Raw genomic sequence first — 11,815 nt, 5'->3', positions numbered from 1 at the left:
GAGCTGAAGATGGCAGTCTGTTAGCTCTGTGGCACCCACACTGGGTTTCCCTGTGACCTCTACTAGTCAGGGTCAATAATGCCGGCATCAACAGGCTTTCTGTAGGTCACCCAGCATCAATTGGAGGTAGCTGGAGTTGGATACATGGCATCTCTACGCCAGCCAGCTCTCCCTCAGACACTTGCCTGGAGGCCTGGTCACATCAGACAAATACCTCTGGGCAGAATCACATCAGCATGTAAACACACCTCACCCCTGGAGCGATCAGACCATTCAGGCCACACCTCTGAACACACCTTACTACAGCTCACCTTAGCTATCATGTGAACCAGTGGTATTCAAATCTTACCCTATAAGGTCTAGAGCCTGCTGGTTTTCTGTTCTACCTGATAATTAATTGCGCCCACCTGGTGTCCCAGGTCTAAATCAGCCCCTGATTGGAGGGGAAGAATGAAAAAAAAACAACAGTGGAACTCGCTTGACGTCCTGGGTCCGTATCCACAAAGTGTCTCAGAGTGCTGATCTGAGATCAGTTTAGCCTTTTAGTTCATAATGAATAAGACTGAATGGACAGATACATTTATTAAAACACATTCCACCAAATATTTACATATATTTTTTTTTATATGAGGAAGAAAAGCCTTATGCATGTATTTTGTTTAACTAGGCAAATCAGTTAAGAACAAATTCTTATTTACAATGACGGCCTAATTATGAAAAAAGACCTGAATCAAAACCATTGAATTAATAGAAGTAAATCAAAACTAGAGCTAAAACATGAAACAAGGGGAATGTTGACTTTAGGCAGGGAAAGTTACAAGTCGTTGAACTCAAATAAGAGTCGGAAGGGCCATGTTTGAGAGGACACCAGTAAAAGGTGGTATTGTATCACCAGTTGGGTTATGAGAAGGGAGGATAGATAGAGGGAAGACACTACAAAAGGCAGCCCTCTTCCTACCCAATAGACCACTAGACACAACAAGGTTTAATCAGAAGGTCAATGGCCAGACTATGGTGGGAAGTCACTAGCCATTTTTCAAAGTACAGCAGAACACTCGTGCTGATTCCGATGTTTAGACACTAGTGTCCTGCGTCCCAAATGGAACCCTATTCCCTATATAGTGTACTACCACTGACCAGGTGCCATTCGGGATGAAGCCAGTGTCTTCCATGGTGGGTTGTCAGAGGGTAGGGTGAACAGAGCGTCAGTAACACTGGTGGTTGAACATAGCTCACACGCCATGGCAGGAGCGTCCACCATAGTAGTTTTGGGGCTTTTGTTCCTCACGGAATGCCACTCGGTAAGATTTATTTACATTTTGATTGGCTTTGGTTCATATTGTGCATAATTCTACTTCCTTAACACCCACATACGTTGTGATGATGACATCGTATGTGCCATTTTGGTGTATTCTGCATTCACCTGCATGTATGTTTGTGTGTGTGTTTGTGTGTGCATGCATCGTCTGTCTCTGCATCCAAATATAGCTCATATCAGATTACATCATAACAGGTTTCTGTATTTATGTTATTGTTTAATGTACTGAGATTAGCATTTGTAGGCTAACACATAAAATGAACAAACTTGTTCCTTTATCTTATCTTGAAAACTGTGATAGAACGAATCATTCTGATTACTTAAAAAAAAAACGGTTTTGTTAAATGAGTTGTATAGCCTGAGAGAGTGAACAGGGTCCCCCTCTCCCCCTGTCTGTCCTGTCCACTAGGCCCCAGTGCAGTGTGGGGAGATGGTGGGGCGTCTGCAGGCTGAGATGGAGGACCTGGTGAGGGTGATCAACGACCAGCACCGCTACATCCAGGAGCTTCACCTCAGCCAGGCCCAGAAGCTGCCCCAGATCCCCCAGACACACCTCCAGACTGGGGGCCAGTACAAAGGTCAGGCAGGGGGTAGAACCCCATAGTTCCTTTTGTTAATGTGGAATTCTATGGGTAGAACATAGAATGAATGGAATGTCTTTTTACTGAACTGGATTTAGTTTTTTTGTGTGATTCATGTTTGATTAGCAATTCGATTTAGTTTTTAAAACAGACATAAATAGTGAAAGATTATGCGCTGTATAAGGAATGGATTGGGTGCCATTTGGTGTGCAAGCACTGTAACCATGTCCTCTGTGTGTCAGACTGTGCTGAGATCTTTAAGGATGGGAACTCCGTTAGTGGCCTGTATATGATCAGACCGGACCAGGCTCCCTCCTCCTTCATGGTGTTCTGTGACATGAGTGATGGAGGAGGCTGGACTGTCTTCCAGAGGAGAAAGGACGGAACGGAGTCCTTCGACAGGTAGGTGGAAAGAAAACGTGTGATAAAAGGGCCTAAAGTGGCTACATTTAAGACCTACACGTCTCCTGTAAGACCTTATGACTTGTGAACCGCACCAGATACAGACAACATCATGGTGTCATCATACTCTTTATAATGTGATCTAACTGATGGAATATGTCCAGACTCTGACTTACACATTCATATTTATTTATTCAACACTATAAATATGAATATCTCAAAACAATTTTTTTTGATTTAAAACAAATGTTAAAGACATTGTTTGGAACAATATACCCTACAAGTACATCATATTTCCAGAGTGGGCACTTTGGTACTTTTAATGATATAACTCAAACATCCTTCCTCCCAATTACATTTTTGTGAGAATTGCCAAAACAATCTGAGATACTAAAACATTTTCCACTCCCGCTGGCGTGGAATCTCGTTGGTTTCAGGTTTAGCATCACGTGCATGTGGGTGTGTCTCCTTCCCTCTACAGAGCGTGGGTGGAGTATAAGCATGGTTTTGGAGACAGCGAGTCAGACGGAGAGTTCTGGCTAGGGAACGACCCCCTACACTACCTCACCTCTCAAGGTGAAGAGGAAAACCTACAACTAGGGCCAAGAGCTTTTCCCCACCACGATCTGACCAGGAAAAACTCCCGGCCCTTAGGAACAGGCTGTAATAGTAATATGACCCAGAGTTTTTCCTGGCCTTACTCAGGTTATAACTAGGACACAGAGTTTTCCTAGTCAGGTAACAACTCTTGGCTAGAAAAAACATCTAAAAGGCATGTGGCCAAATTCACATGGAATGTACCTAATAATGAGTTGCTTTTATATTACATAGACCTTTTAACTACAATCAAGCTTAAAGAGCCCAATTTCCAACTTGAGATAAGTTGACTTAAAATGGACTCAAGTCCAAAAATGTTGACATAAGTCAATCTTTTATTGGCTTAAGTCCTTGTTAAGTTCACTTATCTCAAGTCTGATCGTGGCCCCGAGTGCTTTACATTGTACGAGGCCACAGCAACTCAACTCATCCACCACCACTACTGTCTCACCCACCTGGGTGACAATCGGTGGCCATTTTGGCTCTTTATGACCGGTATTTGACTCTGTTTTCTAGGCGACTACAACCTAAAGATCAACATGGAGGACTTTGACGGAAACCAGCGCTTCGCCAAGTACAAAAACATGAAAGTTGATGATGAAAAGGTACACGTGAACACAACACCACGGTCTTCACAGCAGACATTCCTCACACGGAACAGACACGCTTTTCCCATAACATTGGGTGTCACTATTTTGTCTACTCTTGTTCAAACTGTACAAAAGGCAGTTGAGATCTTGATAGAACGTAAAGAACAAGAACGTTTGTAGTATCTCTCCTTCCTTTGTCTTTAACCCAACATCTCCCCCCCCTTCCCTTTCTAACCCAACACCCCCCCCCCTTCCCTTTCTAACCCATCACCCCCCCCCCCCCTTCCCTTTCTAACCCAACATCCCCCCCCCTTCCCTTTCTAACCCAACATCCCCCCCTTCCCTTTCTAACCCAACATCCCCCCCCCTTCCCTTTCTAACCCATCACCCCCCCCCCCCCCTTCCCTTTCTAACCCAACATCCCCCCCCTTCCCTTTCTAACCCAACATCCCCCCCTTCCCTTTCTAACCCAACATCCCCCCCCCTTCCCTTTCTAACCCAACATCCCCCCCCCCCTTCCCTTTCTAACCCAACATCCACCCCCCCTTCCCTTTCTAACCCAACATCCCCCCCCTTCCCTTTCTAACCCAACATCCCCCCCCCCCTTCCCTTTCTAACCCAACATCCCCCCCCCTTCCCTTTCTAACCCAACATCCCCCCCCTTCCCTTTCTAACCCAACATCCCCCCCCCTTCCCTTTCTAACCCAACATCCCCCCCCTTCCCTTTCTAACCCAACATCCCCCCCCCCTTCCCTTTCTAACCCAACATCCCCCCCCCTTCCCTTTCTAACCCAACACCCCCCCCCTTCCCTTTCTAACCCAACATCCCCCCCCTTCCCTTTCTAACCCAACATCCCCCCCCCTTCCCTTTCTAACCCAACATCCCCCCCCCTTCCCTTTCTAACCCAACATCCCCCCCCCCTTCCCTTTCTAACCCAACACCCCCCCCCCTTCCCTTTCTAACCCAACATCCCCCCCCCTTCCCTTTCTAACCCAACATCCCCCCCCTTCCCTTTCTAACCCAACATCCCCCCCCCTTCCCTTTCTAACCCAACATCCCCCCCCCCTTCCCTTTCTAACCCAACACCCCCCCCCCTTCCCTTTCTAATCCAACATCCCCCCCCTTCCCTTTCTAACCCAACATCCCCCCCCTTCCCTTTCTAACCCAACATCCCCCCCCTTCCCTTTCTAACCCAACATCCCCCCCCTTCCCTTTCTAACCCAACATCCCCCCCCTTCCCTTTCTAACCCAACATCCCCCCCCCCCTTCCCTTTCTAACCCAACATCCCCCCCCTTCCCTTTCTAACCCAACATCCCCCCCCCTTCCCTTTCTAACCCAACATCCCCCCCCCTTCCCTTTCTAACCCAACATCCCCCCCCTTCCCTTTCTAACCCAACATCCCCCCCCCTTCCCTTTCTAACCCAACATCCCCCCCCCTTCCCTTTCTAACCCAACATCCCCCCCCCCTTCCCTTTCTAACCCAACATCCCCCCCCTTCCCTTTCTAACCCAACATCCCCCCCCTTCCCTTTCTAACCCAACACCCCCCCCCCTTCCCTTTCTAACCCAACACCCCCCCCCCTTCCCTTTCTAACCCAACATCCCCCCCCTTCCCTTTCTAACCCAACATCCCCCCCCCCCCCCCCTTCCCTTTCTAACCCAACATCCCCCCCCCCTTCCCTTTCTAACCCAACATCCCCCCCCCCCTTCCCTTTCTAACCCAACATCCCCCCCCCCTTCCCTTTCTGTCCCTAGAGAGGTACCTTCCTGTAGGTTTTCATTCCAACCCCTGTTGTAATCACCTGATTCAGTTAATCAACCAGCTGATTATTAGAATCAGGTGTGCTAGATTATGGTTGCAGTGAAAACCTACAGGACGGTAGCTCTCCAGGGACAAGGTTTGAGAGCTCTGGCCTATAGGGAGGTCAGTGACATGGCAGTGTGGTGCCAGGAGCTGATCGTGGTCTCCAGGAAATGGTTGGTCGAGGACGCCCCCATCCACATTGATGGGGCTGTAGTGGAGTGGGTCGAGAGCTTCAAGTTCCTCTGTGTCCACATCGCTAAGGAACTAACATGGTCCATACACACCAACACAGTCCTGAAGAAGGCATGACAATGCCTCTTCCACCTCAGGAGGCTGAGGCTGATTTGTGATGGGCCCTCAGATCCTCAAAAAGTTATACAGCTGCACCATTGAGAGCATCTTAACTGGCTGCATCACTGCTTGGTACGGCAACTGCTTTGCATTCGACCACAAGGTGCTACAGAGGATATGCATATGGCCCAGTCCATAACTGGGCCGAGCTCCCTGCTGTCCAGGACCTCTATACCAGGCGGTGTCAGAGGAAGGCCCTAAAAATGATAAAACACTTCAGCCACCCAAGTCATGGATTGTTCTCTCTGCTACCACACGGCAAGCGGTACCGATGCACCAAGTCTGGAACCAACAGGACCCTGAACAGCTTCTACCCCCAAGCCTTAAGACTGCTAAATAGTTAACCAAATAGCTACCTAGATTATTTGCATTGACCCCCATCTGCACTAACTCTTTTGACTCATCACGTACGCTGATGCTACTTCTTATTATATATCCTGTTACCTAGTCACTTTACCCCTACCTATATGTACATATCTACCTGAATTACCTCGTACTCCTGCACATTGACTCGGCTATGTACACGGGGCACCAGTACCAAGGTATCGCTACTCATTCTGCATTTATTATTAAGTGTTATTACTTTTCTATTATTTTCTTTCTCTCTGCATTGTTGGGAAGGAGCGGTGAGTAAGTATTTCACTGTTAGTCTACACCTGTTGTTTCTCTCTGCATTGTTGGGAAGGAGCGGTGAGTAAGTATTTCACTGTTAGTCTACACCTGTTGTTTCTCTCTGCATTGTTGGGAAGGAGCGGTGAGTAAGTATTTCACTGTTAGTCTACACCTGTTGTTTACGAAGCATGGGACAAATACAATGTGATTTGAATGTCCTTGAGCAAAAGGTCCTGGGGAAAACCAGCAATCCTCTTCATTCACCTTCTCAGCAGTATTCAAAAACATACATCTCAGCAGTGCTCTGTTTAGGAGAACATTGACTGTGTTACAGTGTAAGCATGTTACATTCTTTGGTTTATCACTCCTGATCATCAGCCTATTACCTAAAGTTGTGGTGCCTTTTACACTTGGCGTGGGGAATTCTGGCCCAGGACTTCTGCAGTGTGTGCACACCAATGTAGGCATTTGTTTGAGGTCTAAATTGAAGACTACAATTAGTTGACATTTGAGATCAGGTTAAAGGGGATAGTTCAGTGATTTTACATAGTTAAATATTCAAAATCACTGAATTATTTCCCCATAAAATTCTTAAAAAGTTACTCCCTAAAATACTCCTCTTCCCCCTCCAGAACCAGTATAAGCTTCATCTGGGTGAGTACACTGGCAATGCGGGGGACGCCCTCCCCGAAGCCCACTCCCGTCGCAGTGGGCAGTGGAACAGTCTAGGGGCCGGTCAACTGGGAGTCAAGTTCAGTACCTACGACCATCCCAACAAGGACGATGAGAAGTGTATCCGCCATGACATGTCAGGCTGGTGGTTCAGCAAGTATGACCTTCTGTATTACTGTGGAGATTCAGTAACCTCTCAACAGAGTATTGGCCTTCTGTATTACTGTGGAGATTCAGTAACCTCTCAACATAGTATTGACCTTCTGTATTACTGTGGAGATTCAGTAACCTCTCAACAGAGTATTGGCCTTCTGTATTACTGTGGAGATTCAGTAACCTCTCAACAGAGTATTGACCTTCTGCATTACTGTGGAGATTCAGTAACCTCTCAACAGAGTATTGGCCTTCTGTATTACTGTGGAGATTCAGTCACCTCTCAGAGTATTGACCTTCTGTATTACTGTGTAGATTCAGTAACCTCTCAACAGAGTATTGACCTTCTGCATTACTGTGGAGATTCAGTAACCTCTGAACAGCAGAGTATTGACCTTCTGCATTACTGTGGAGATTCAGTAACCTCTCAACAACAGAGTATTGGCCTTCTGTATTACTGTGTAGATTCAGTAACCTCTCAACAACAGAGTATTGACCTTCTGCATTACTGTGGAGATTCAGTAACCTCTCAACAGAGTATTGGCCTTCTGCATTACTGTGGAGATTCAGTAACCTCTCAACAACAGAGTATTGGCCTTCTGTATTACTGTGGAGATTCAGTAAACTCTGAACAGAGTATTGGCCTTCTGTATTACTGTGGAGATTCAGTAACCTCTCAACAACAGAGTATTGGCCTTCTGTATTACTGTGTAGATTCAGTAACCTCTCAACAGAGTATTGACCTTCTGCATTACTGTGGAGATTCAGTAACCTCTGAACAACAGAGTATTGGCCTTCTGTATTACTGTGGAGATTCAGTAACCTCTCAACAGAGTATTGACCTTCTGTATTACTGTGTAGATTCAGTAACCTCTCAACAGAGTATTGACCTTCTGTATTACTGTGGAGATTCAGTAACCTCTCAACAGAGTATTGACCTTCTGTATTACTGTGTAGATTCAGTAACCTCTCAACAGAGTATTGACCTTCTGTATTACTGTGGAGATTCAGTAACCTCTCAACAGAGTATTGACCTTCTGTATTACTGTGGAGATTCAGTAACCTCTCAACAGAGTATTGGCCTTCTGCATTACTGTGGAGATTCAGTAACCTCTCAACAACAGAGTATTGGCCTTCTGCATTATGATATTTATGCCTTTAACTTTCTCACTAATCATTATTCACGATTCATTCACAATTATCGTAATCATTATCGTAATCATGGTAGCATAGATCTGCCAATGTCCAAGCAATGGAACGCGACCTTCTACTCTGAATCTCAGATGTTGGTGTCATTCTGCGTCTCTCCACCAGGTGTGAGTCTGGCAACTTGAACGGTCACTACTACAACGGGCCGTACCAAGCGGCGATGGATGACGGGGTGGTCTGGTACACCTGGCACGGCTGGTGGTATTCAATCAAATCCGTAGTCATGATGATCCGGGCCTCCGACGTCCATCCGGCTGGATCTGATGTCCAACTGACCAGAACGCCAGACGACATCGATCCTGTTAAGAGTTTTGCCTCAATTAGGATAGGCTGAAGGTGGTGTTACATCATAGAGCACATCCAATCATAACAATCTTGATGCTAATTGAGGTAAAACAGTAATTCTACTCATAGATTATTAAAGGATTACATTTATTGTCATCGTCAATTGCAGACCAAAAATGTATTTCAGCTTTTAACCCAACCCATTTGAATCAGAGAGGTGTGTGTGGGGGTGTGTGTGGGGGGGGGGGCTGCCACATCGGGTGCCAGAGGAGCTGTTGTTGTTCATTCCAACTGGCAACCTTTTGGCCATTTGCCCAACGTTTTAACTTGCTAGGCCACCTGCTGCTAGCCCATATGCATGTGATCTACACATCCAGCCCAAAGCAGGAGGTTTAAAACATACTTTCTTAGTCGCCAATGTACCAGAGCATGTCTTTCACTGTTAAAAATAACAACGTGAATGTGACTGTTGGCCGATTTTTACATGTTTTTCTTTTATAAATAATGGTACAATTGTGTCCCTTCCACTCAAATAATTTCCGATTGTGACTCAATTTAAAAAAAATGTTAACTATGATCAACTCTTACTTTAACAGAAATATTGCCTATATTTCCCCCCCAGAGTTCTCACTTGCAACCAGACTGGGCACGTTCCAGGTCGTTCTCGCTGGGCACGTTCCAGGTCGTTCTCGCTGGGCACGTTCCAGGTCGTCCTCGCTGGGCACATTCCAATCCAACGTTCCAATCTCAAAAGAGACTGCTCTATCATATAAATGGGCTTCCTCAGACAAACAGTTCTCTAGACATTGTGAGATCTAATCTACTGCACAGATCCACTGCACTAAAGACAACCTGGAACACGCCCATTTTTCTCCCCGTGGTTTAAGCCAACCCTTAAAACATTCACTAGTTTCTACCTGTTAATACTGCAGCCAGAGATAACAGACACTAGACATGACTGAATAGTGTGTGCAAACAAACCAGTAGTACATTACAGAGACAGAGCACCAAAACCTCCCCAGTGAAAAGAGAGTGCATTACTTCCATGTTAAAGCACAGTAGAGTGGTCGTAGAGGAGATTTGAGGCCACTGAGGTAGGTGTTAAATGGGTGATCTGTGCCCTCCAGGGTGGATTCCTTTCTCTAGGTACTACTGCACAACAACAAGATTGAGCGTGCGCACACACACACACACACACACACACTCTGCTTCGACATAACGGTCAATCATTTTGACAGGTAAAGGACTTGTGTGTATAACCAATCTCTTCCAATGTATCACATTATACAAATACCTATATGTCCCTAATCATATCCACTATTTAATTATGTATTTATAGAGGAATAATAAATATAACATTGACATTGATTTTTTTATTTTTATCGTTTGTTTATTTACCTTTTAAAATGAAACAAAATGATGGTCAGTTTGAGGCATTCTTGGAGACGTGGAGAGGTTTGAGAGAACATTGGCTCGACACAAAGTTGTGGAGTTTTGGACTGGGAACATTCTGAGCGATAAAGCACAGATGGGTAAATACATTCCACACTTTTATTACGGTAGAGAGATGAAGGGTTGGGATTAAAGTTCACTTTAACTGAATATCCGCGCCCAGATAGAGACTGTTTATACAACGGGTCAAAAGCTCGTTGGATAAAACTCTGCTCTTCAATAAATCACCCTAAAAGTCTCTACCAAAGATGGCGGATAAATGAAGATGCCCCACTCAGGCCATTTACCATAGATTTTTTTTTCATTGACTGTATATGAACCAGAAAAAAAGGGAATGCGATGTCTCACTTCCACTTCCGTCTCTGGCTCCAAGGTTTTTCGCACAAACTTTATTCGGGGAGCGGGGAAGACGATGCACAAATAAAAGAAGGAGAATCAAAACGAGCTGAGAAGCTATGTACAAACCCTGAGGTTTAAGTTGCCTGTTCTTTCTCTCTGCTGAGGGGGAAAAAAAGTGAGAGAAATCAGGCAGAAAAGAACGAAGGCAGAATTGTCCCACGCTTTTAAGTAAGTGCATCTGTGCAACATTGTCTTCTCTTTCTGGGAGCAAAGAAAACGTCTGTACAAGTCATTGTGGGCAGAAGCCAAAACTGCAGCGTCATCATATGAAGTAGTCCATCCGTATTTGGAACAGCTTTGTCTCCTTGAGAGGCTGGGGTTGGTGATCTGGGGGGTAGGAGGTAAGGGACTGTAGAGGGGGGTTGTCTCTAGGGTGTGTTGGAGGGGGTATCCACACAAACACTCACACACTCTCTTTCTCTCTCTCCCCTTGGTATCTAGTTTGGGTTATCTGCTGGGCGAGAGTGGGGCTGCGGCGGTGGGGAAGGAAGCCGAGTTGCCGGGCGAGTGGAAGGGCGAGGAGGGTGAGAGGCGGCGGGGGCTGGCCAGGTCTCCGTTGTGCAGCTTCCACAGCAGCTCCTCATTCTCCATGGAGAGACGCTTGTTGACCTTGGACTCCTTCTGCAGGGTCTGTTGCAGCATGGCCTGCTCACTGGACAACTGCCTGCAGGAGACACAGAGAGGAGAGAGATGTCAGAGAGGGAAGATACACACAGAGAGAAAAGAGAGGACAGAGAGGGAAGAGAAGTCAGAGAGGAGAGAGAGGACAGAGAGGAAAGATACACACAGAGAGGAGAGAGAGGACAGAGAGGAAAGAGAAGTCAGAGAGGAGAGAGAGGACAGAGAGGGAAGATACACGCAGAGAGGAGAGAGGAGAGAGAGGGAAGATACACACAGAGCGGAGAGAGGAGAGAGAGGGAAGATACACACAGAGAGGAGAGAGGAAAGATACACACAGAGCGGAGAGGACAGAGAGGAGAGACAAGTCAGAGAGGAGAGAGAGGACAGAGAGGACAGAGGTCAGAGAGGGAAGATACACACAGAGGAGAGAGAGGAGAGAGAGGTCAGAGAGGGAAGATACACAGAGAGGAGAGAGAGGGAAGATACACACAGAGAAGAGAGAGAGGAGAGAAAGGGAAGATACACACAGAGGAGAGAGGGGTCAGAGAGGGAAGATACACACAGAGAGGAGAGAGAAGAGAGAGAGGGAAGATACACACAGAGAGGAGAGAGAGGTCAGAGAGGGAAGATACACACAGAGAGGAGAGAGAGGAAAGATACACACAGAGAGGAGAGAGAGGTCAGAGAGGGAAGATACACACCAAGAGGAGAGAGAGGAGAGAGAGGGAAGATACACACAGAGAGGAGAGAGAGGAGAGAGAGGGAAGA

At 46.3% G+C, this 11,815-nt stretch overlaps 2 protein-coding genes across 4 annotated transcripts in view; one reads left to right on the top strand and one right to left on the bottom strand.

The window, feature by feature from the left end:
* The first annotated feature begins 1,172 nt into the window (after nucleotides 1–1,172).
* On the top strand, nucleotides 1,173–9,156 carry LOC110534773 (fibrinogen-like protein 1). Its single transcript, XM_090187860.1, has 7 exons — nucleotides 1,173–1,301; nucleotides 1,728–1,896; nucleotides 2,142–2,301; nucleotides 2,783–2,877; nucleotides 3,415–3,503; nucleotides 6,889–7,085; nucleotides 8,396–9,156. The coding sequence occupies exons 1-7, from the start codon at nucleotides 1,242–1,244 to the stop codon at nucleotides 8,622–8,624; spliced, it is 999 nt and encodes a 332-aa protein (XP_090043986.1). The 5' UTR covers nucleotides 1,173–1,241; the 3' UTR covers nucleotides 8,625–9,156.
* LOC110497292 (uncharacterized) overlaps nucleotides 9,048–11,815 on the bottom strand; it is an 86,607-nt gene continuing 83,839 nt past the window's right edge. For all 3 annotated transcript variants that reach the window (XM_090187859.1, XM_090187858.1, XM_090187857.1), the window contains one exon: nucleotides 9,048–11,090. In XM_090187859.1, coding sequence (XP_090043985.1) covers nucleotides 10,874–11,090 — 217 coding nt within the window. In that variant the 3' untranslated portion in view covers nucleotides 9,048–10,873. The remainder of the gene's footprint in view (nucleotides 11,091–11,815) is intronic.

This window comes from Oncorhynchus mykiss, chromosome 10, assembly GCF_057628025.1.
Source record: "Oncorhynchus mykiss isolate SJ-2025 chromosome 10, ASM5762802v1, whole genome shotgun sequence".
In the NCBI taxonomy this organism is placed as follows: Eukaryota; Metazoa; Chordata; class Actinopteri; order Salmoniformes; family Salmonidae; genus Oncorhynchus; species Oncorhynchus mykiss.
The sequence above is the reverse complement of the archived record's forward strand: the minus strand, read 5'-3'. Positions and strand labels throughout refer to the sequence as shown.

Bases quoted from the DNA above. Each gene is read 5' to 3' on its own strand.
- LOC110534773 (XM_090187860.1), top strand. From the start codon at position 1,242: ATGGCAGGAGCGTCCACCATAGTAGTTTTGGGGCTTTTGTTCCTCACG. The intron at 1,897-2,141 runs GTCAGGCAGGGG...TCTGTGTGTCAG, and splicing joins GACTGGGGGCCAGTACAAAG to ACTGTGCTGAGATCTTTAAG. The intron at 2,302-2,782 runs GTAGGTGGAAAG...TTCCCTCTACAG, and splicing joins GGAACGGAGTCCTTCGACAG to AGCGTGGGTGGAGTATAAGC.